This window comes from Chelonoidis abingdonii, chromosome 3 (genome assembly GCF_003597395.2).
Source record: "Chelonoidis abingdonii isolate Lonesome George chromosome 3, CheloAbing_2.0, whole genome shotgun sequence".
NCBI classification, from domain to species: domain Eukaryota; kingdom Metazoa; phylum Chordata; order Testudines; family Testudinidae; genus Chelonoidis; species Chelonoidis abingdonii.
In genome coordinates, this window is record NC_133771.1 from 131878818 (window position 1) to 131900435 (window position 21618).

The 21618-nt window shown below is 44.3% G+C and overlaps 2 protein-coding genes across 2 annotated transcripts; one reads left to right on the plus strand and one right to left on the minus strand.

Annotated features, from left to right (window-relative positions):
• The first annotated feature begins 4279 nt into the window (after positions 1-4279).
• LOC142046631 (uncharacterized) lies at positions 4280-20983 on the plus strand. The gene is made up of 4 exons (XM_075064573.1): positions 4280-4878; positions 8648-8744; positions 19583-19828; positions 20865-20983. The coding sequence occupies exons 1-4, from the start codon at positions 4441-4443 to the stop codon at positions 20981-20983; spliced, it is 900 nt and encodes a 299-aa protein (XP_074920674.1). The 5' UTR covers positions 4280-4440.
• Positions 12705-14018, minus strand: GPR31 (G protein-coupled receptor 31). Its single transcript, XM_032781405.2, has one exon. The coding sequence runs from the start codon at positions 14016-14018 to the stop codon at positions 12999-13001; it is 1020 nt and encodes a 339-aa protein (XP_032637296.2). The 3' UTR covers positions 12705-12998.
• Positions 20984-21618: the final 635 nt, after the last annotated feature.

A 21618-nucleotide genomic window follows, 5' to 3' on the forward strand; every position in this document is an offset into this window, starting at 1 on the left:
ACTATCTATTCCAGTATCCTCTTTCAGTCCCAATCTCTCAGCAGGTACTTTTCCTAGTCTTGCCCAGCCATTCCCAGTCCCACTACCACCACCCTGGTTTCTTGTCTCCCGTCTCCTTGCTCAGCCAGTCCCAGGTTCCTCCCTGTGCCCCAGTCTGCCTCTCTCTTCCCCTGGTTTCTCGTCATCCTCTCCACTTCTGAGTCCTATCCCCATTGGGTCCCAGTATCCCTCCCCAGGCTTTTCATCCAACCTGTATCCCTGCCTTCCCTAGCTTCTTCCCCGAATCTACTCCTCTCAGTCTCCTCCTCCAAATTCCAAACTCTGGCTCTTGTCCCCACTGTGTTCAAGTACCTGTCTGGGCTGCCTGGGTGCCAGCAGGGGGGTAATTGGGAGCACAGGAGAGACTGGCTTTTTGCTTTCAGTTCTGGTGCCCAGCTGCACACTAGTGCCTGTATCCCTAGTATGGAGGGAGCGTGCTCATTCTGTGGGGATGGTGCACGTGTAGTCTGGTCTAATATAAGAACTCTGAGGGGCTGGAGCATGCTCACTTGCCCTGTGAGAATGGTGCATGCATGGTCTGGTCAGCACTAGGAGCTGTGAGGGGATAGAGCATGCTCACTGCTCACGGATGTGTTGGAGATTTTAACTTCTAAATCTAAAACGTCACTGCTGAGCATGTGCAACCTGAGAGTTTTCAGAGGTTTATGACTTAGCCAAATTTGAGTGGATTTTCACAGGAATAGCAAAAGATGCATCTCTGACACAAAGGCCACCCCCTTCCAAATTTCACGCCCCCACTTCAAAGCATGGACAGGCCAACACTTTTCAAAGAAAAGGTTGTCAGAAATGTTTTAACAAGGGCAAAACAACAGATTATTTCCTAGTCTCATTCTCGGAAGTGACTGAATGGCTTTGGCTGAACATTTCCAAAAAAAATTCAACCAGAAGCAGACATCCAGCATGGGACATTTCAACCCAAACATTTCCAGTTTGGCAACATTATAAGAACCTATTTTCAGTTGTTTATAATAGAAATGTCAGGCTAATTTAGTAACCGGTGGTGCTGCGAGCCTCACCTATAATATCATTCCCCAAACAATGCTTTTTTATTCAAGAGAAAGGACAAGAGCAGAATATTTCACCAAGCACACTTAATTTACCAGGGGAGCACCTAGATAGTACAGTGAAGAGTACTATAGAAAACCCCCACACTGACAGACATCTATCTTATTGGTCTTGGATTTCTAAAGAGGCAAATGTGAATCTTGTTGTTGTTACTTAAGCTTCTTAATTAAGTGCCTGCTGATAGTGGATATCTCCTCCAGTCAGAGTGTTTGTAGCTGAGGGTTTTGTAGTTGATGGCTGCAGCTGTGCTGCTGTAGCACTTCAGTGTAGACACTATTTCCACAGCCAGGAGGGGTTCTCCCATTGCTGTAGTTAATCCACCTCCCCAAGAATTTCTCGTCAACCTAACATTGTCTACACCAGGGTTTAGATCGGCTTAACTACGTTGCTCAGGGGGGTGGATTTTTCATATCCCTGAGCAACGTGGCTGGGTCAATCTAACTTTTAGTGTATACCAGCCCTGAATATCTTCAGTCCAGTTCACCCTCGTCTTATAACTAGACTTGGAAGGATTAGATTTTTATTGGGTAAATGTCAGTAAACATCAATTTCACAGTACACACACATACTGCTGAAAAAATATTTCCATTGACAATAATCGAAAATACAGATGGGCAAAATAAGAAAAAGGCTGCTTGAGAACTTATTAGGATTTGATGTAAAGATATTTACTTTGTATATCTAAACATGTGGTGTTGACAATTTGTATTTAACCATTATAAAGTGTAACTTTTTGAATCTCAGCATCTACTTCATTAATAATTATTGTCTGACCTTCCCATATCCTCTGACCCCTCCAGAACTTCCCACAACAATGAAAATTTAAATAGATAAAAATGAGCTTAAAGCCCGTAATCTTGTGCATCTGTGACTATTTAAATTGATAAAAATAGAATAAAATATTTAACAATAAAAGTCAATATTATTGGTCAAAATTATTTTAAAAAAATAATCAAATTCTGTCAGGCCTACTTATAACTGATACTCTTGTCCTCACTGACTTTGGCATCCGGATCCGGAGCCAGGCAAATGGTACTAATCATAATAAGTGGATCTGGAAACACTGGATCAGCGATCATGAATTCTGAGGATCTCAGGAGAGGAAGAAAAGAGAAGGTCAATGCTGATGCAGGATTCTTCCATTTCTAATCAGTGACAGCCAATAGAATTGGCTGGGGCCTTGAGTGAGATTAATATATGGCATTCAAGGAATTAAGCTCATGCTATGCGTGATAAAATCTGGCAGACTGAGTGAAAGCAACAGCATGTAATGTCATGTCCAAAGTACCTGAAAATATTCATTGTGCTTCATTCTCAGCAGCCCAAATCACTAATCACATCAGAGTGAGGGATTGTTTGGTGTTTAGCATGTACAATAATTTTATTACTACAGCTCCATGCTTGTCAACTGCACTAGCTCACAAGGAAAGCTAAAACGAGGCCAGGAGGGGATATTTACTATGCCAATGTTTTCACTTTCATGTCTGTCAGATCATTTTAATGATCAGGTTTTTCTTCTGTCTTGGTTTTCTTTTTCTCCTCTCTCTTCATTCTGCATTCTGTTGTGTTGGCTTTTGGATTCCTAGCCCGATATTCACTATACATACCTTTTAACCAACATAACCTTTCAATTTGATTTTTCAATGACTCTGGTAACTGAAGTTGCCTCCCCTGGGGTGCGACTGACTTTATGTGGAATTATGTGTGTGGCCTCAGAGGAGGATGGACTCCTTGGTGCCGACAGACTCTGCACAAGCCACCCTGCTATGCTGTATTTAATTAGAAACTGCCAGTCATGCAGTGCAAATGCTTGTCCTGTTGGCATCCAGATGAGACTACCAAACTCAGGTTTACTTCTGGACTTATCCAGGATTGGAACCCAGCTCTGCGCAGATGAAAGGTTAGCGTTAGTCCTGACAACAGCAAACCCTGTACACTATCTGTGATACACCCTGTACGTTCATGTAACATACCGATACAGGAAATGTTATCGGTACTCTGATGGACTAAGATTTTTGAGTTTCTATTGTAATTAAAATTTTTGTATTCCAGACACCTTCTGAAACTGGAAGCCTGCATTTCAAACAAGGAAGAAGGTGTTAAACTTTGACTGCTTAATGTCTTAGTTTAATTTTTTTCAAATTGTTCATTATTCCCACCTGTCATTTCCCGGAACATCTTGTCTTCTCACTGTCTTCTCCTCTCGCCTGCAAGCACTTATACCTAACTTTACTCAAATCACGTGTCCCATTGAACTCAGTGCACCAATCACATGAATAAAATTACACATCTAATGCAAACAGCAGTGAGACACCAGTTGCGAGCTGTTAGAAGCAGAAACTGTATTTTAGGTATTGTACCAGCGCCAAGCACATCTTCAGTGCTTAACTAATAATAATAACTGATCAAGATAAAATGGGTCTGTACATCTTATTCAAACCACTTAAATTAAAGTCGAGAGAAAAAGTCATTAATTATCCCGGAGCTTAATCTATTGGAGAACCTATATTGCATTTCATAGAAGGCAGGAAACTGCCTGTGAATCAAATTAAAATATACCTAAAAGACCCCACTAAGTTCAATTGATGAAATACTTTTAAAAATCAACTATGTAGAAAATGGAGAAGCCATTCTCTCAGAGAGGAGGACTGAGAGGTTAAGAAAGTTTAAAACAGGGAAATGTGTTTTTTTTGTCCCACAGCTTTCAAATGCCCTAATCTTCTTAATCACGTGAGTCAAAGAGAATGGGCTGTAAGTCATGAGTATATTTTCCCCTTCCTTTTATAACTAAGCTTTCTTCTGAGTAACCTAAACCTGTCAATTTTTCAGTAGTGCATTTTTTGCATAATCATTTTCTGCTCTCCATGTTTTTTCTGTGGTGTTTGGCCACTAAGCAGATTTCTCTGATCCTAAAGGCTTATGGTGAAGGTAAGGGACTAGTCAGCTCACTTCTGAAGGATGCTTTTGGTGCTGAACAGTATATGTTTTTTGCAACATACCTTTATATCTGCTTCTCATCTGTGTGACACTTTAGAATTTAATAGTGAGCAGTTGGCAGGCAGGACGCTCCAAGTGGTAGAAATGTGGGGTTTTGTTTCTTGTTTTATTGCATGTTTCCTGACTGCATAATATTATATTTTGACAGTTATTATGGATGGAAGATCCTTTGCCTTCAGCCTGAAAAAAAGCTCTGGGATTTAAACAAAAAAATGGAGGCAGTCGGTAGGATCCACTTGGGCCGTCGCTTTAGCATTGTATGTTTATTTTCAACTGCATTCACTGTACGTCCATAGGCTGGAGTTCAAAAAGCGGGATATGGAAGCAGATACTCTCAAAGATGAAGACTATATGGCTGAGTGGACTGCCAATGATCCAGCAAGACTGGCGCCATCTCCTAGCAAAATCACTGAGAAGGCCATGTGCTTTTTGCCCCCGGGCCAGATAAACAGCACAAATGGCTCATTCAATGAGCAGTTTACACCTTTCTGCTACTCAGCAGACAGCAGTATGATGGGCAGTAATGGCAGCTCATCAGATAATAGGTTCCATGGCCAACTCAATTTTCAGGATGCAAAGCAACTCAATTATTTGGCCAGCTCTGCTCTTTTTCCTCATTTGTTGGCATCCAGCATAACTCAGAGTGGAATTGTCCAGGCAAATAAAAGTACTAACTTGGAAACACTCAGTCCTGTTGCTGCTTGTCCTGCTCCTCAGATAAGTCAGGAACCCACATGCTACAGAAACATGGAACAGGTGGGTTTGCTTTAACATTCATTGCATTTCAGTGGAGTATGAGCATGCCTGGTTTTTGAAGACTGCACAAATAACATCTAATGCATTGCCCTAAGAAGGAACAGGTCTGCTAACTTTTGTGTCTGCAACGGAGAGGCTTTAGTGGCAATGCCAGGATGTGGAGTGTGACCCTGTGTCTGATTATGGTTTTTTAAAGCCCTCAAGGCAATAAAATGCTGCTTTGTTATGATAATTTGTAGTAGCAAAGTCCTTTTTCCAAGAACAAATCAGTTTGTTCACCCCTTGTTCCTGTCGTTTTGATGTTTATTCCTCTCCACTTCCCTCCTTTAGGAAGAATTCCAGACTTTGGTAGCATAACATCATGTATGTGACAATGACATGGAAAACCAAAGCTGCGGATTTTTTTCTTCAGTGATCACTATTGTCTGTCTTCTTCCTATGCCTTTTTCCTTTTCTTTTTCTTTTTTCAACGTTTGTGTCTTTTTCCTCTGTTTTTCTCCGACACCTCCTTCTCTTCCCTTTTGACTGTCCCTTTTCTCTTTGTTCTTCTTTTAGGGGCAGACAGACAGCTGGACAAGAGTAGCTCTGCACTGTCTCCTGCACCAAAGCAGCCTGCTGCACTGGGTTTCTAACTACCAAATAAAACTGCGTTATGGACACCACCCATAATATTCAACAGCTTATCTGAAATGTAGGGTATGTCTACACTGGGAATCTTCAGCACTTTTCCCACCCTTGTGCAGTGCCACTAAAGATAGCAATGGCAGAAGCAGTGGTGTTGACGAGGCACAGACTTTATTTTACTACTGCCACACCTGGGAAATGCCTGGTAATAGGCCAGTGTTGGGAAAAGTGCTATTGTGAACAAGGCCCTACTTGAAGACTATGTCTGGCAGGCAAATGGAGTTTGCTGGGGCTTAGTTATTTAAGATTAGGTTGCCGTGTAGATGGTCTGCAACATTTTCTGTGAGGTGTAACCTTATCTTCAGTTTGTTGGCAGACAGGTAAAATCTGGCATAGGGTCCTGGAAATCCTAGATTTTCCTGTAGTCCCTTGCCCCTGTCTTTTTGAAATGCTTTTGCTAGAAACTCCTACAGAGACAGAACATGTTTGGGTGACTTCTGTGTATGGTGCTTCCCCAGAGTGGCCAGAAGGGGCAGCAGGAGAATGAAGATAATGCTTTCAGCCAGGCTGCTAGGGAAATACCAGATGCAGAACCAATACAGTCACATTATTACTGTTTGTTTAATTCCTGAAATGAGTTAGGCCATCACAGAACATAAAGAAGATATGGCTCCTACCCCAAAGAATTTGCAGTCTGAGCAAAGATGAAAGGCAAGGAGGACAAATTGCAGGGGTGGAGTAATGGAGGGAGGATAGGGGTTATGCACAAAGACTAGAATCAGGTTTCAGAGTGGTAGCCATGTTAGTCTGTATCACCAACAACAACGAGGAGTCCTTGTGGCACCTTAGAGACTAACAAATTTATTTGGGCATAAGCTTTCATGGGTTCTATCCCACGAAAGCTTATGCCCAAATAAATTTGTTAGTCTCTAAGGTGCCACAAGGACTAGAATGTTGCTTTTCTCTGCTAGGTTATGAGCTATTCCCTCCCCACCCTGCAAGGCTTAACTCATTCCTGCACTTCTAGGGGCTGGAAGTTTTGTTCAACAGAGGCCAGAGGAAGCAGGGCAGTGGAGGGAACCGCCAAAAAGCAGAAGGAGAGAGATGGGAAGGAGACAAACAAGGTGAATGGGGAATGCACGAATTGAAGGAGAGAGAAAGAAAGAGAGACTGACTAGAAGGATCAGTGGGCAGTTTAGTAGCAGCATTTTAATTTGGGGCAGATTTGGGTCTCTGTTTCTCTGGACCAGTTGTTCTATGGAGATAGAGAGCTAACCTGCTTGTGTTGGGGATAGAAGGATAGCACCTGACCTGTTCTGTTCCCTAAGAGTTTAATGCTTGAGGTGCCTATGACTGGGACACTGACTGCTGTAGAGTGCTGAAAGTCCTGAAATTTTAGGGGCACTCTTAAATCTCTCCTTTCTACCCATTCTTTCTCTTCTTCTATGACCCCCACCCAGCCCAAATTCACAGAGTGCCAAGCAGTTAAGGCATTTTCAGCATGTGGAAAGAGTGGAACATGGCTATCTGTCATCTTATTGGGGCACTTAGATGCCCTAAGTGAAATCAGAACCTTATTGTGCTAAGCATTATGCATATATATATAGTAAGAGACAGTCTCTGCCCTGACCAGCTCAGAGTCTAAATAGAAGGGCAAATGGGACAGAGAAGTGAAGTGACTTGACCAGTGTCACTCAGCAGGTCAGCAGCAGAGCCGAGAATAGAACCCAGGTTTATGGAGACACCTACAAATTCCATTGGCTTTTGTGAGAGTTGTAGGTGCTCAGCACCTCTGCAAATCAGGTCATGAACTATTAACATAGCAACTCAGAAATCTGCCAGCAAATGTGTTTCACTCTGCTGATATAGCTTATTCTAATAGAGCTGGGTGAAATGTTTAAAACACTTGAAATTTCAAGGAAATTGTTTTACAGAAATGTTTTACTGCTTTTGACTGGCTTATAGAGTGGTCTAAATTTTCAAAGAAAAATGTTCTGGAAAAATTTCATTTTTTTTTGAAAGGGTATATTTTCCTACCAGCAATAATACTGAATAACACTATGAAATAATTCACGCTTGAATATGTTTTTAACTAAGTGTGATTTGGCTGTAAAAACTGCAATAAGACATCAAAGATTGAGAAAGTGAGTGAGAATACTGTCAAGATTAAAATTGTGTTTAATTTTTTCCCCATATATGTTACTAACAGTATCATAGACTATTGCAAGTGAAAGAATTGAAAAACTCTACTTTTCATCATTTATGTGGTTAATTTACATTTAGAATTGCACTCAAGTTGGACAGTGGAAAAAATGGTCCGTTTCACTTCCTGATTCTCATGCCCTAGCAAGAGCCTTGTGCGGGACTATTTTTAAAATCTTGGCTCTCATCCTGCTCTGCAATACCAACTCCCACCAGGTCCCACATGGTTTCTTGCATTTTTATCCCACTCCCACCCACAAAACCCTTAGATCCCACAAATCCTGCAAGAAAGATTCCCGCATGCCACTAAAAAAGATCAAAAAATGGTAGTTATATATATATATATACACACACATACACACACACACAGAATTTAGACACAATTTTTACTATTAAAAGAATAAAAAAAAATCTTGCTTAAACCATGTAAAAATACTTTAACTCCTGTTATAATGGACATGAAATCTCTTTCTATCCCTCATTTAAATTTAAATATTAAAACCTTTATTAAAAAAAAGAAAAAACTTGCTTTTCATTGCTGAAATTCTATTTATGACAAACTGATGAGAGATTTAGTGTTTAGCCACAAATTACTGCAGTCTGGTTTTTTTTTGGTGGTTGCTTTTTTTTGCCCACCTAATCCCTACGGCAATAAAGTACAGTTTATCTGCTCCCACTATTATGGCAGCAGGTCCTGCAGGACCCATGGGATCCCAATCCCGCTGCAAGGCTCTAACCTATCACACTGCTGCTTTCTTTGAGCATTATCTCTGCAAAAAAAGTTTTGAATACAAATACACTCTTCTTATTGGAATAAAACAATGGAATCACCTTAAAAAAAAAACCAAAAAACCTCAAAACTAGACTCCAAAAAGAAAGATTCCTTCCTGTTAAAAGGGAGAGATGAGCACATTTTAATTCATTTTGTTGGTGCTATTTACAGAGCCCAGGGCAGCAGGAACAGGTGATGATGGAACAGATGGAGCAGCTGCAAAGGCTGGTAACTGAACAACAGAAAATCATCACATATTATAACCCAGGTACTACAGAGATTTCCTCCTAAGAACTCAGTATTGTACATGGTAACTGTCCACATTCCTACAATGAAATGCTGTAGTTCCCAGAATAAATTCAAGCTACGATGTGGGGTTGGTCGGAGGAAGTAGAAGAATCTTCATTTGAGAGTTGTACTAAAATATTTTATTCACACCACAAAAATGGTAACTCCAGAAAACTTTTCTTTGACTTTAAGTATTTCCTACAGACATTTCATGTGTAAAAGTGCATTTCTGTTTAATACTAACAGACATTCATATACATGCGTCGACTAAAGTTTAGATTAAAATTCATTAGTGTTGTACTAAACTTTAGTGTAGTGGGAGGCACTGCTAAAACCTAAAATATCTTCTTTCTCACTATATAAAAACTAGACGAGAAGGGGAAGGGAATGGATTCAGCAGACAGGGTTTCTAGAAATAGACTTTCAGTGCTGGTAATTCAGTCTCTTTCCCACAATACAATGTAACTTCCGGAACAGCTTCCTCCTTAATGGTAGCAATGCCAGAAAATGCCATCAGCATAGCAGATAAGAAAAGGAGAATCCATCCTCTGCAGGGATTTCCTTGCCCTCCTCCCAACTTTGGAATGGATGTGGTTCCACAGTGCAAGTGAGACTGGATATGTGAGGGACCAGCTGGGAGCTTCACCCACTGCACAGAATCTGGTTTTGCAGGGTCCCTCTGCATGAGTGCAAACGGGGAAGTAGACAATGAGGCACAGAAAAGCCAAAGGATCTTTGAATTAGTTCCCTCCTGGAGCTATTCCACCAGGGGGAACAGTTTTTTCCTTTGGACTGGGCTCCACAGTGCCCCACTGGCAGACTTTGCCTGCGGTATGTACATCTGCACATTGCTCTGTCATCCTGGCCTTCCCCCTCCACTTTCTGGGCTACATTAACCAGTTTGGGGATTGCAAGTATCTTGTGCTGCTGAGATGCATTGAGGACAGGCTTTCCACTGCTGGTGGTCTGCAGCTGTAGGACATTCCATAACGTATGCTAGGCTAAACTCTAGTTCAACAAAAACCATGAACAATGATTCCTGCAATGTTGTAATCATGGATCAAGTGCATCCTTTAGAAAAGGTCTTCTATCACAATTTTCTACAGTTTCAGTTTAGCATCCTTAGTGCCTGACAAGCTCAGCGACAGTAGGAAATCTTTTGGCAGCAGTGGAGTTACTCTGGAATTACACTGGTGCAAATGAGATTGGAATTTGGTCCAGTGTTTTTCCATAAACAAAATCTGAATAGGTTTGGCAAAATGCTTAGGATGGCAGAGTTCACAAGTAGCGTTAAACTGTTCAACCAGCGCTTACAATGCAAATTTCACTAATTTTGGACAGGGTCATATTTTATGCGGTTAAACCACTCTTAAATGATTTTGCCATGGTTTTAGTGACATGGGCTTTTTCCAACACCAGGCATGCATGTCCTTCCATCTTCCCCCACCTCCTTCCCTTCGCAAAACATACAGGCTGTGCAATCATTGTAAAGAAAATCATGTTCCATTCATGTCCTCATATATAGTATAGTAGGAAGCAGTACAGAATTCTTCGCACATCTGTGGGTTACCATGGTGTGTTTTTGAGTAGGGGTGTCAGGGTGTAAAATTATGGGACTAGCTTCAGACTGCAATGTGGTGCAGGAGGGTGGCTTTGGTAGTGGGGAAGTGCTGGAACAAACAAGTTTTGACTCTTTAAATCCCTGAGTTCTGGCAGAAAATATAACTCAACATTTGATACTTTTTTAGTCTTGTATAGCTCAGAACTGGTTTTTGACAGTGTGTGTGTGTGTGGTGGGGATGTGTGTGTAAGGGATAGAGGGATGGAGGGAAACCTGGATTCCAGTGGACAACCTGCATGCCCTGACTCAGACTGGCAGGTCCTGGCTAGGGTGAAGTAATATCTTTTATTGGACCAACTTCTGTTGGTGAGAGAGACGAGTTTTCACACCACACAGAGCTTCTTCAGCTCTGGGAAAGATACTGAGAATCTTACAGCTAAATACAAGGTGGAACAGATTGGTTAGCAGAAGTAGCTAGCTAATATTCTAAGGGACCATTCAAGGTAGAGTGGCCTGTTAACCTTTGCAGTCGTAGGACAAAAAGAGGATTAGTCGATTATAGATTTGTAATAATCCATAAATCCAGGGTCATAACTCTGCTGATCATTAAAATCATGGACTCAACAGAATGGTCCAGTAAAAGATATTACCTCACCCACCTTGTCTCTCAAATATCCTGGGACTGAAACAGCTATAACTACACTGCATAGGTCTTGATTAGGGCATTCAGCAGAGACCGATGATCCTTAAGGATGTTATGGGTGTCTCTTGCATGGTCCATCTTCTGTGATTGTAAGGGACTGGGTGTTAAACGGACCTTCATGCTGCTATCTTTTTATATTTCTATAATGCAGAAATAATGATTGGTAAAGAAATAAAAACTCGATTAAAAAATTAGACCGTCAGGAAATAATATGCACAATTCATAATGATTCTTGGTAAAATGTGGTCCACACCTCCACATTTCTCACTAGACCCAAGATATTGTTCCACCAGATGATAGAATGAGTCAATTGCAAAGCTCCATGGGATCACAGAGGTAGCATTGTGCAATCAAAGATGTACATCTTTTTCAGTTCCACTTCCCCCACTCCTGGTGTACTATGTGTAGGAAACATTCTTCACAAAAGACAATTAAATCCCTCTGTCCCTGTGGTGGGCAACCTTTTTGACCTGAGGGCCACATCTTGGAATAGAAATTGTATGGCAGGCCATGAATGCTCACAAAATTGGAGTTGGAGTGCAGGAAGGGGTGAGGGCTCTGGTTGGGGGTAGGCTCTTGGGTGGGGCTGGGGATGAGGAGTTTGGGGTGTAGGAGGGTGCTCTGGACTGAGACTGAGGGTTCAAAGGCCAGGAGGGGGATCGGGGCTGGGGCAGGGGTACAGGAAGGGATACAGTTTCCAGCTGACAGTGTAGGCTCTTGGGTGGGGCTGGGGATGAGGAGTTTGGGATGTAGGAGGGTGCTCTGGACTGGGACTGAGGGTTTGGAGGGCAGGAGGGGGATCAGGGCTGGGGCAGGGGTACAGGAAGGGATACAGTTTCCAGCTGACAGTGTGGGCTCGGGGGTGGGGGCTGGGGATGAGAGGTTTGGGGTGCAGGATGGTGCTCTGGGTTGAGATCGAGGGGTTTGGAGAGCGGGAGGGGGATCAAGGCTGGGGTATGGGGTTGGGGTATGAGGAGAGGCTCAGGGGTGCAGGCTCTGAGCAGCACTTACTTCCAGCGGCTCCCGGAAGCAGTGGCATGTCCCTTCTCCGACTCACATGTGGAGGTGCGGCCAGGCAGGTCTGCACGCTGCCCCATCCGCAGGGACCGCCCCTGCAGCCCCTACTGGAGCACGAAGGAGCCGGAGCAGGGCCATGCGGCTGCTTCCGGGAGCCATGTGCTGCAGCCCCAACCCTGCACCCCAGCCAGAGCGCCGGAATGTGGCCGCACTACATGGTGTGGCCCCCAACCCAGCACCCTGGCTGGAGCACCGGAGTGGGGCAAGCCCCAGACCTCGCTTCCCAGTGGGAGCTTGCGGGCCAGCTTAAGACGGCTCGCGGGCTGTAGTTTGCCTACCCCTGCTCTATCCCTGTAAAAATAAAACAATAGTGCCTCATATGTACATGAAGGAACAGAACATGGCTAGTTTGGACAGAATTATTTATAATCTAAATTCAAGTTTCTGTAAACCATATAAGGAACAACTGCTTGTAAAGCTTCATTTTTAAAATGTTAATCTTTATATTAGGTACAGCTAAGCCTAAGAAAATAATTTTAAGTGTTGGAGAATCTATTTGGCTTTTGTATAGATTACAGTTTTAAACTGATTTAAGACAGTATCCCCTACTTCCACTGGAGTCAGTAGGAGTTTTACTGTTGACTTTAGTGGGAGCAAGATCGGGGCCCTAAGACTGCAGATTTTGTAAAAAGAAATAGAATCAGATCCTCTGCTGACATAAATTGGCATATCTCCACTTAAGTCAATGGAGCTACACTACATTACCTAATTGTTACATCTAGGTTTTTGACTTGTTTAACTGGAATTCCAGGCCAATGGAATGAAAGGATTTAGAACAGCTGAGTTCTGACAGACCCTTCATTTGCAGGATAAGACGTGGTAATGGGGCAGGGGGGAGTTTCCTTTCCAACCTTGCATATACATCAGAGATTATCAGAATCTTTCCAATGGCTTCAACTTTCAGAATCTTTGGAAATGTCCAAGCTCTGAGGTTCCACTTCATTTCTTCTCACCCTTAGAGAATTAAAGATCTTTCTATAGGAACTTCGAAAAGTCGGGCTGGAGAAGCAGTACACGATGGGGTCCAAAGCACTATTGAGATAGGTCCAGCAGATAGTAACATCAAATACATTCACAGCAAAACGAAATGCTGCACAGCTTTCAAAGCTTTGGAGAATATACACAAGCACTCTGCCCAACACACTAGGCAGGAAGCAAACTCCAAACACCACCACCACTGCAATCACTAACAACATGGCTTTCTGCAGCTTAGGTTGACTGCTCAAATCACGGGGGCTCTTCTTCAGCTTCCTGATGACGCCAACTGTGCAGAACAAAATGAGGCCAAAGGGAACGAGAAACTCCAAAAAGAATATGATGACATGCCAGATGCTGTAGAAATTGGCCTCTCCTTGTAGGGTGAAACTGCGGCACTCAGTAGAGTTTTTGGGTCGAGGAGCAACCAGAATCTCAACAGTCAATCCAATTGCTAAAAGCCAAACCAAGCATGCAATGACTCTAGCATTCCTGGCTGTGAGAAAGCTGGTTTTATTGTTAGGGTAGACCACCCGGAAATAGCGATCCAGAGCCACAGCAGTGAGGAATGCGATGGAGACAGCTTGGGAAAGAGACAGTGCGAAGAATATTACCGAACAGAGTAGATCTCTATAATCCCATTTCTCTACATTGCTAAACCTGAGAGCAAGCACCAGTCGAAACGGCAGGCAAATGTTCAGCAAGACATCTGCGATAACCAGGTTGAGCAAGTAGACAGTGTGTGGCTTCCAAATTTTCAAACGGAAGTAGAACGTCCACAGAGCAATAGCATTGCTTGTGAGTCCCAGCAAAAATTCCAAAATTAGTAGGATGTTCATGGCGATTTCCACAGCCTCATTGTAAACAGAGCAGTTAGAATTTGTCATTTTCTGCTGGCTCCTCAAAAGGACTGAAAAACTGAAACCCCTCTGGATCATGTTATACTTCAAAGCCCACCCCCGAAAAAGGGTTTCTTTTCCTCCTAACACTGTAATTACTTCTGCATTTCTCAGAAAAGGAAGTATACCATCAGCATCAGGAGGTCCAAAGTAAATCACTATTAAGCATCAGTAAATAAAATGTAAAGTGTACTACGTATGTATGTATGTTTATACATATAGATGTGTGTTCACAAAACCACACACAGAATGGTTTCCTGAACATGAAATCTTGACCTGAATCTGCACCTCCCAGTGAAACAATGTGAATTGAGGATGCTCAGCTCCTTGTATGATCTGACTCTATTTATGCTTTACAGATGTAAAATCCCAGAAAAGTGTTAAGTGTTATTTAGCCTTCCATGGTACAAACATGTCACTATTATATTGCCATCCTTATTAGGGAAAAGAAAATATGGTGACTTATTGTGAAAATCAGTATCCCAATAAGAGAGATGATTTCATTTTAATGTCTACCACTTCTATACAGCTAAAAAAAGGGCGGGGATGGCATGTTTCTGTGTGTCTGAACAATGGTGCTTCAAGTCTCGTTACTAACGAGTCACTGGCACTGGATTAAATGACACTAATTACGCTGCCATTCCCAGAGAATATACTGGAAATGCAGTAACATAATGTAACATGATTTCTTCCCCAGTGTGCTTAAAATGACTCCAGTTTCTGGAACTGAAAGTCATTGAACATTTTTTTTTTTTAAACCCAAATGACACTTCTCTCTCTGACCCTTTTCTCTCTGTGTGTGTAACACACACGCACACACAAACAGACTATCTGTTATGTTTTTTTCTTCAGTACCCTTCTCCTCATAGGGCTGACTCTGTGGGAATTCCAGGGCCAAGCTCCCCTCCCCCCAGCACCTCCCACCTGCCAGCAGCCCCACCAATCAACTCCTTCCCTTCCCACCCAGCGCCTCCTGTCCGTCGCGGATCAGCTGTTCCATGGCATGCAGAAGGCGCTGGGAGGGAGGGGAGAGAGCAGGAATGGGGCTTGCTCGGAGAGGGGTGGGACTGGGTGGGAAGAGGCAGGGTGGAAGCAGAGCAGGGGTGAGGGATTTGGGGAAGGGGTGCAGTGGGGGGCAGGGCCTAGGGCTGAGAAGGGGGTGTTGAGCACCCCCCAGGGAAAGTTGGAAGCTATGCTTCTGGAATTGCTCAGCTTTCTCCACAGGACTGACTGCTTTCTCCAAGCCCTTCAGAAGGTAGGAGTGGGAAGCACACTTGATGGTGCTTCACAGGGAGACAGTCAGCCAAACGCCAGCTGCACTCTTTCCCCGGCTGTGTGCAAAAGGAGTCTGTTATTGGCGAGCTCCTATCTAGGAATCCAGGAGCCACAAAGAAATCCAAGGGAAAATCTGTGAATTCTGGGAAAACGTAGAACAGGTGGGGAGATGCAGAGGTGACTTCCCTAAATCTGGGGTGCTCCAGGGGCTGGTGCAGCCCCAGGTACAAGTTAGAGCAGCCCCAAGGTGGACTGTGCTGTGGCCTTTGATGCAGCCTAGAGTAACTGGAGCACAAAGTGCTCCAGCCATGCCCATTCCTGATCTGCTCCTAGCCATGCCCCAATGCCAGGGCTGTGTGTGAGGGTGGTGAAGGGCTCTTGGCCCTGTGCTGGGATAATTTCTTAGAGGGGTATTGCAGACCTTTCATGCTGTTGCAGTTGCTTAAAAGGGCTGCTTCGAAGGGCAGAATCTGTCCCCATGCCTCACAATACCCACATGAGGTGCGGTAGGTGAGCAGTGTCCCTCTTCCAAGAGTCTGCTCCAAGTGTGGAAGAAGAAGGCTCCAAGCTGGGAGTGTGTACAGGAGTTAAGTGGAGCTGTCAGGAATGGTTTGTGAGGGGTGTGACAGCATAGAAGAGACGGATGATGAGAGGAAGGATTTAGTTGGTGTTCTTACTTTGAGCAGGGGGTTGGACTAGATGATCTCTAGTCCGGAGGTCTCTTCCAACTCTGATTTTCTCTGATTCTAAGTGCCAGAGGCTGCAGCAGGCAGCTAGTTGAGGTTTCGGTAATGAGAGAGAAGAGAGAAGGAATCAGAGAAGTTGCCGGTTAGAGGAAGATGCACTGTATCTGTCTAAGAGGAAGGCAAGTCCTCAGTATTTTTGCCAGCAAGTTAAAAAAAGTATGGATTGAATGAATGGACTAGAAGGTGGAAAGAAAGCTGGCTATTGTCAGGTGCAACAGGTAGTGATCAGTGGCCAGTATCAAGCAGAGGGCCCCAGTGGTCGGTCCTGGAGCCAGTTTTGTTCAACATCTTTATTAATTATCTGGACGATGGGATAGATTGCACCCTCAGCAAGTTCACGGATGACACTATACTGAGGGTAGAGGTAGATATGCTAGAGGGTAGGGATACAGTCCAGAGTGACCTAGACAAATTGGAGGATTGGGCCAAAAGACAGGTGCAGAGTCCTGCATTTACGACAGAAGATTCCCATGCACTGCTACAGGCTGGGGATTAACTGGCTAAGCAGCAATTCTGCAGAAAAGGACCTGGGGATTCCAGTGGATGAGAAGCTGGATATGAGTCAACAGTGTGCCCTTGTTGCCAAGAAGGCTAATGGCATATTAGGCTGCATTAGTAGGAGCAATGCCAGCAGATCGAGGGAAGTGATTATTCCCCTCTATTCGGCATTGGTGAGGCCACGTGTGGAGTATTGCGTCCAGTTTTGGGCCCCCCACTACAAAAGGGATGTGGAAAAACTGGAGAGGGTCCAGCGGAGGGCAACAAAAATGATCAGGGGGCTGGGGCACATGACTTATGAGGAGAGGCTGAGCGAACTGGACTTGTTTAGTCTGCAGAAGAGAAGAATGAGGGGGGATTTGATAGCAGCCTTCAACTACCTGAAGGAGGGTTTCAAAGAGGATGGAGCTAGGGTGCTCTCAGTGGTGGCAGATGACAAAACAAGAAGCAGTGGTCTCAAGTTGCAATGAGGGAGGTCTAGATTGGATATTAGGAAACACTGTTTCACTAGGAGGGTGATGAAGCACTGGAATGGGTTACCTAGGGAGGTGGTGGAATCTCCATCCTTAGAGGTTTTTAAGGCCCATCTTGACAAAGCCCTGACTGAGATGATTTAGTTGGGGTTGGTCCTACTTTGAGGAGGGGGTTGGACTAGATGACCTCCTGAGGTCTCTTCCCACCCTAATCTTCTGTGATTCTAAGTCATGACTTTCAGAGCGCGGTCTGAGAAAAGAGCATGCAGCTGTCTGTGTGGCCAGGCCAAGCCATCTGTTAAGAACATTTTCCATATGGAAATCAGTGTGTGTGAGCCAAAAATCTCAGGGTGGTTGGAACTTGGCTTTATATTGAATGTGAAATGCAGTTTACTCTGGGGGATGGATTACTAGCGTGCTGAATCAGATGGGGCAGGACCAGACTCTGAGGGTAACAGGCAGTTCCTAGCCATTGCCTGTAAGATGAAGGTCTTAACCCCTCTCCTTAGCTAACATAATGTTATGTATTATATTTATACTAAAATACATTTTTTTTCAGTCTCATGACCCATTATTGATCTTCTGAATGTTTACATTGGTGCATTAGTATAAAATGACACAATTGGGACAGCACGATAGACCTTTTACCCTATAGACCAAATACATTCTGCATAGAGTTGCCAGGCATCTGTTTTTCGACCAGAACACCTGGTCTGAAAGGGACGCTGGTGGCTCCAGTTAGCCCCGTCGACTGGGCCATTAAAAATCCAGTCGACGGTGCAGTGGAGGCCTGGGCCTAAGGCAGGCTCCCTGGCTGCCCTAGCTCCATGCAGCCCTTGGAAGTGTCCACCAGGTCCCTGCAGCCCCTAGACTCATGGACAGCCAGGGAGGCTCTGTGCGCTGCTCCCTCCCACAGTGCTGGCTCTACAGTTCCCATTGGCCAGGAACCGTGACCAATGGGAGCTGCGGGGGCAGCACCTGCAGACGCAAAGGCAGTGCACAGAGGCTCCCTGTCCGCCCATGCATCTAGGCGCTGCAGGGACCTGGCAGCTGCTTCCTGGGAGCCATGGTAAGCGCAGCTGGGACCTCAAAGCTTTCACCCCCTCCCGCACCCCAATCTTCTGCCCCAGCCTGCAGCCATCTCCCACACCCTGAACACTTCATTTCTACCCTCACCTGGAGCCTGCACTCCCAGCCCAGAGCCCATACATCCCACACCCCAACCCCCTGCCCCAGCCTGGAGTCCTCTCCCGCACCCCAAACCCCTCATCCCTGGCCCACCTCAGAGCCAGCACCCCCAGTCAGAGCCCTTCCCCACCCTCAATACTTTCACTGGGCTGGGGTACGGGAGGGGCGTAAGAGTGAACGACGGAGAGAGCGGGGATGGAGCAAGCAGGGACGGGGTCTCAGAGAAAGGGTGGGGCAGAGACAGGGCCTCAGGACAGGGGCAGGGCAGGGGTGTTTGGTTTTGTGTGATTAGAAAGTTGGCAGCCCTAATTCTGCAGTCAGAGCCATGCCTTGGGTACGGCAAATTGGAGCGACAGCTTTGGGCTGGTGCGATTGGGCGGTGCAGTCAGTCCTGGAAGTGACGGATTCGTCACTTCCATCCCGGGCCTTGCACCCCCGTAGTGATGGTCTGTCATATGCTGTCTTCATACTGGGCATGAATTTTAAATCTCCAAGAGATCTATAAAACAAGTCAGGTTTGACCTGGTGCCTCTCCTTGCTTTCTTTCTCTGCCTCCCTTGTTAGCTGCTGCTCCTTTGTTTCCCTGCTGTACAATCAGAGAGGCAAAGAACAGGGAGCTAGGTTCCTGGCAGGGGGAATCTGTCTAGTAGTCAGAGCTATATTCCCTGGTGGCAGAGGACAGCATTGCAGGTTAAACCTCCTAACAATTCAGAACCTTGAGTTCCAGTTCAGTATTCAGTGGGGCCCAGCAAGGAAAGATGAGATTGGCCTGGTCATCTAGTTGGAGGTGCTGGCCAGTATGGAATAGATTTAATTTATTATTTGATGTATCTCACTGGGAGGCATAGTCCCTTCAAAATTAAATATTTCAGAGCTGTATTAAAGTTATATCTAGAATGTCTAGAAACCTCTTCTCTCCAGGTGCTCTACCCTGACATTAGAAATGCTCATACTGACAGTCCCTGCTCTGTATTTCTGGTGCTCCTTGGGAAGGCCCCCTCACTTCCATCACTGCACTGAGAATGCCTTAGTTCCCCTTTGGGAGCCACTGCAAGGCCTTTCTGTTCAGTCACCTTTTTGCCTGATGAACTGGCCTAGAAGGGAGGGAGGGCACCTGATTTTCTTTGCTTGAGGGTACTCTGTGAGGACCCTTTAAATGACAATGTGTCAGCTGAGTTATGCTCTGATCTATGTGGTGTTTAATAATTATGGGCATGTAACTGGTGGTTGTGGTAGGCCTGGTTTAAACATTAAAAATAACTCTTTTAACAAGATTCAATATTTTAGCATTTTGGCTGAACATGTAAACACCAGTAAACATGAAAAAATGGGTATTTTAGTACAATGCCTGTTTAGCAGGAGTATTCTGGGTCAGAACTGGTTCTGTACCAGACTGACACTTCTCCTTTGTTTGTTATCACAGGCTTTTCAGTCTATCCTGGTACCCCTTCCCAGCTCGTTGCCATGGTGCCAACACTTCCAAGATTTCCTGCCACTTTGTTTCCTGTCCAGCTCCCTTTGGAAAACTCTTCACCAGTCCAGAACCACAGACATTTACAAAGCAGTCCATCAATAATGCAGACTTCCCTTCAGAGACGTTCCTCAGCATCCTCACCCAACAATAACTGCTCGGAAACCTTAGGGGAGCACCTGCAACCTCCAAGTCCAGGTGGGGAATTAACCAAGGCACTGGAAATCTGCACCCAAGGACATTGTGCAAATCATGAAAGCTAAAATCTATATGATTTTTGATGGTTTTTTGTTTTAAAAGCTTTGAAATAAAGTTTTAAACTCATTTCCCCACTACTTTGAGATAGTGGCCATGCTATTTCCAGTGCTAACCAAGTAATCCAAGGCTTGTTTATGTGGGTGGAACAGAAATAAATGTTAGATTAAAATAAAAAAGTTGAGTCACAGATTGCAGGGAACACGGTGGTTTCCAGGGGAGAGACGATAAGAAGGAACTAAGTGATATGCCTTCCAAAGGTGATAGATGCGTCTGCTTCACTAAGGAGGAAGTCTCTGTGTTAGCAATCTCCATGTTTTCACAGAGGCATGTGGTCCTGCCTTAAGAGGACAGGGATGGAAGCGCCAGTCTGGCTTTTTTTTTCCGTATCACATTGTGCTGTACTCATCCTCAACAGTATTTCTCAACCTTTTTGATAACAGGGACTGGCTTGCTGCCTTCTTAAACTTCAGGAAAATCTCAGGGACGGGTGCCAGTCCACAGACGGTAGTTGAGAAACTGCTTTATAGGAAAATGTTGAGAAGTGAGAAGGAAGCAAAGCCAAAGTGATCAAAGAAAGTGATAGCAAGAACAAGAAATGAGAAAACAGGGTAAAACAGGAGGAATTTATTATGGAGGAGATGCAAAAAAGTGCAAATGATGAAGGCAATTAAATGCCAAGGGGAGAAAATGTAAATCAGACCTTTGTCCTAACTTCCTTTAAGTTTAATGTGTAACAAGACCAGCTACAGCACAATGGTATGGTTTCCTGTTACAGTGGGAGACACCAAGGGACCCATTCAGCAGGCTATTTAAGCCAGTGCCTGGCCTTAAACACGACTGGTTAGGCATATGCATATGCTGAACTGGGGCCTAGTGGAAATTATGATGGGTGTGTTTTGTTAGGCCCTGGAGTTGAAAACTAACAAGTGTCTAAATGTATATAAACTGAAAAAAAAAGGTGTTTCTCTGACTATAGGAAAAGAGATTGAGCCATTGTCTCGAAGTGCTGAAAGCCCCACAAAAAAACTTTCCAGACAAGATGCTCAAGAAGAGGAAATCACAGCCAGTAAAGGTGAATTACAGGAACAGATCTGAGCAATGTATCGAATTACTGTAAGAGGAAGACGAAACATGCTAAGTGTGTTTTGGCAGGGATTATGAAGAGTATTTTCTTTCTCCAGTACACTGCGCATTATGCATATTGTTCTTCCTCTTTGTTTAAAAATTGTAGAGCTAGAGCAACTCATATATCAGAGAGCTCAACTTGGCACTGTTTGCAGAGTTAGGCAAGGGATGCAGCATGGCCCAGTGCATCGGGTGCAGGCTTAGAAGCCAGGAGAGCTTGGTTCTAGTTCCAGTTCTGCTACTTAACTTGCTGTGTGACCTTGAACATGCCGTTTAAACTCTTTGGGCTTTATCTCTATCTAGCATAAATTAGCATTGCTCTATTTACTTCCTCTGGAGTGTGCCAGCTATAAACTAAACTACAGCTGATCCCAAGGAGGAGTAACTTACATCTCCCTGCACCAGTTCCTGGTGAATCTGATTCTTGGTAAATCACCTACATTAAGTCATTCAAGCTAAATGAAGCTAGTTGTTAACCTCCATTAAACACTTGCAGATGCTTTTTCTCTAGGAGCAAAATACTCTCTCCTGTGCAAAGCTAGAGTAGCTTGGCTTGGCATGGGGGATTGGGACGTCTGTTGGGGAGGAAAATCAAGATGTCTCCA

Coding starts and splice junctions, on each gene's coding strand:
- LOC142046631 (XM_075064573.1), top strand. CDS start 4,441: ATGGAAGCAGATACTCTCAAAGATGAAGACTATATGGCTGAGTGGACT. Junction 8,745..19,582: donor CATCACATATTATAACCCAG/GTACTACAGAGA, acceptor TTGTTATCACAG/GCTTTTCAGTCTATCCTGGT. Junction 19,829..20,864: donor CCTGCAACCTCCAAGTCCAG/GTGGGGAATTAA, acceptor CTCTGACTATAG/GAAAAGAGATTGAGCCATTG.
- GPR31 (XM_032781405.2), bottom strand. CDS start 14,018: ATGATCCAGAGGGGTTTCAGTTTTTCAGTCCTTTTGAGGAGCCAGCAG.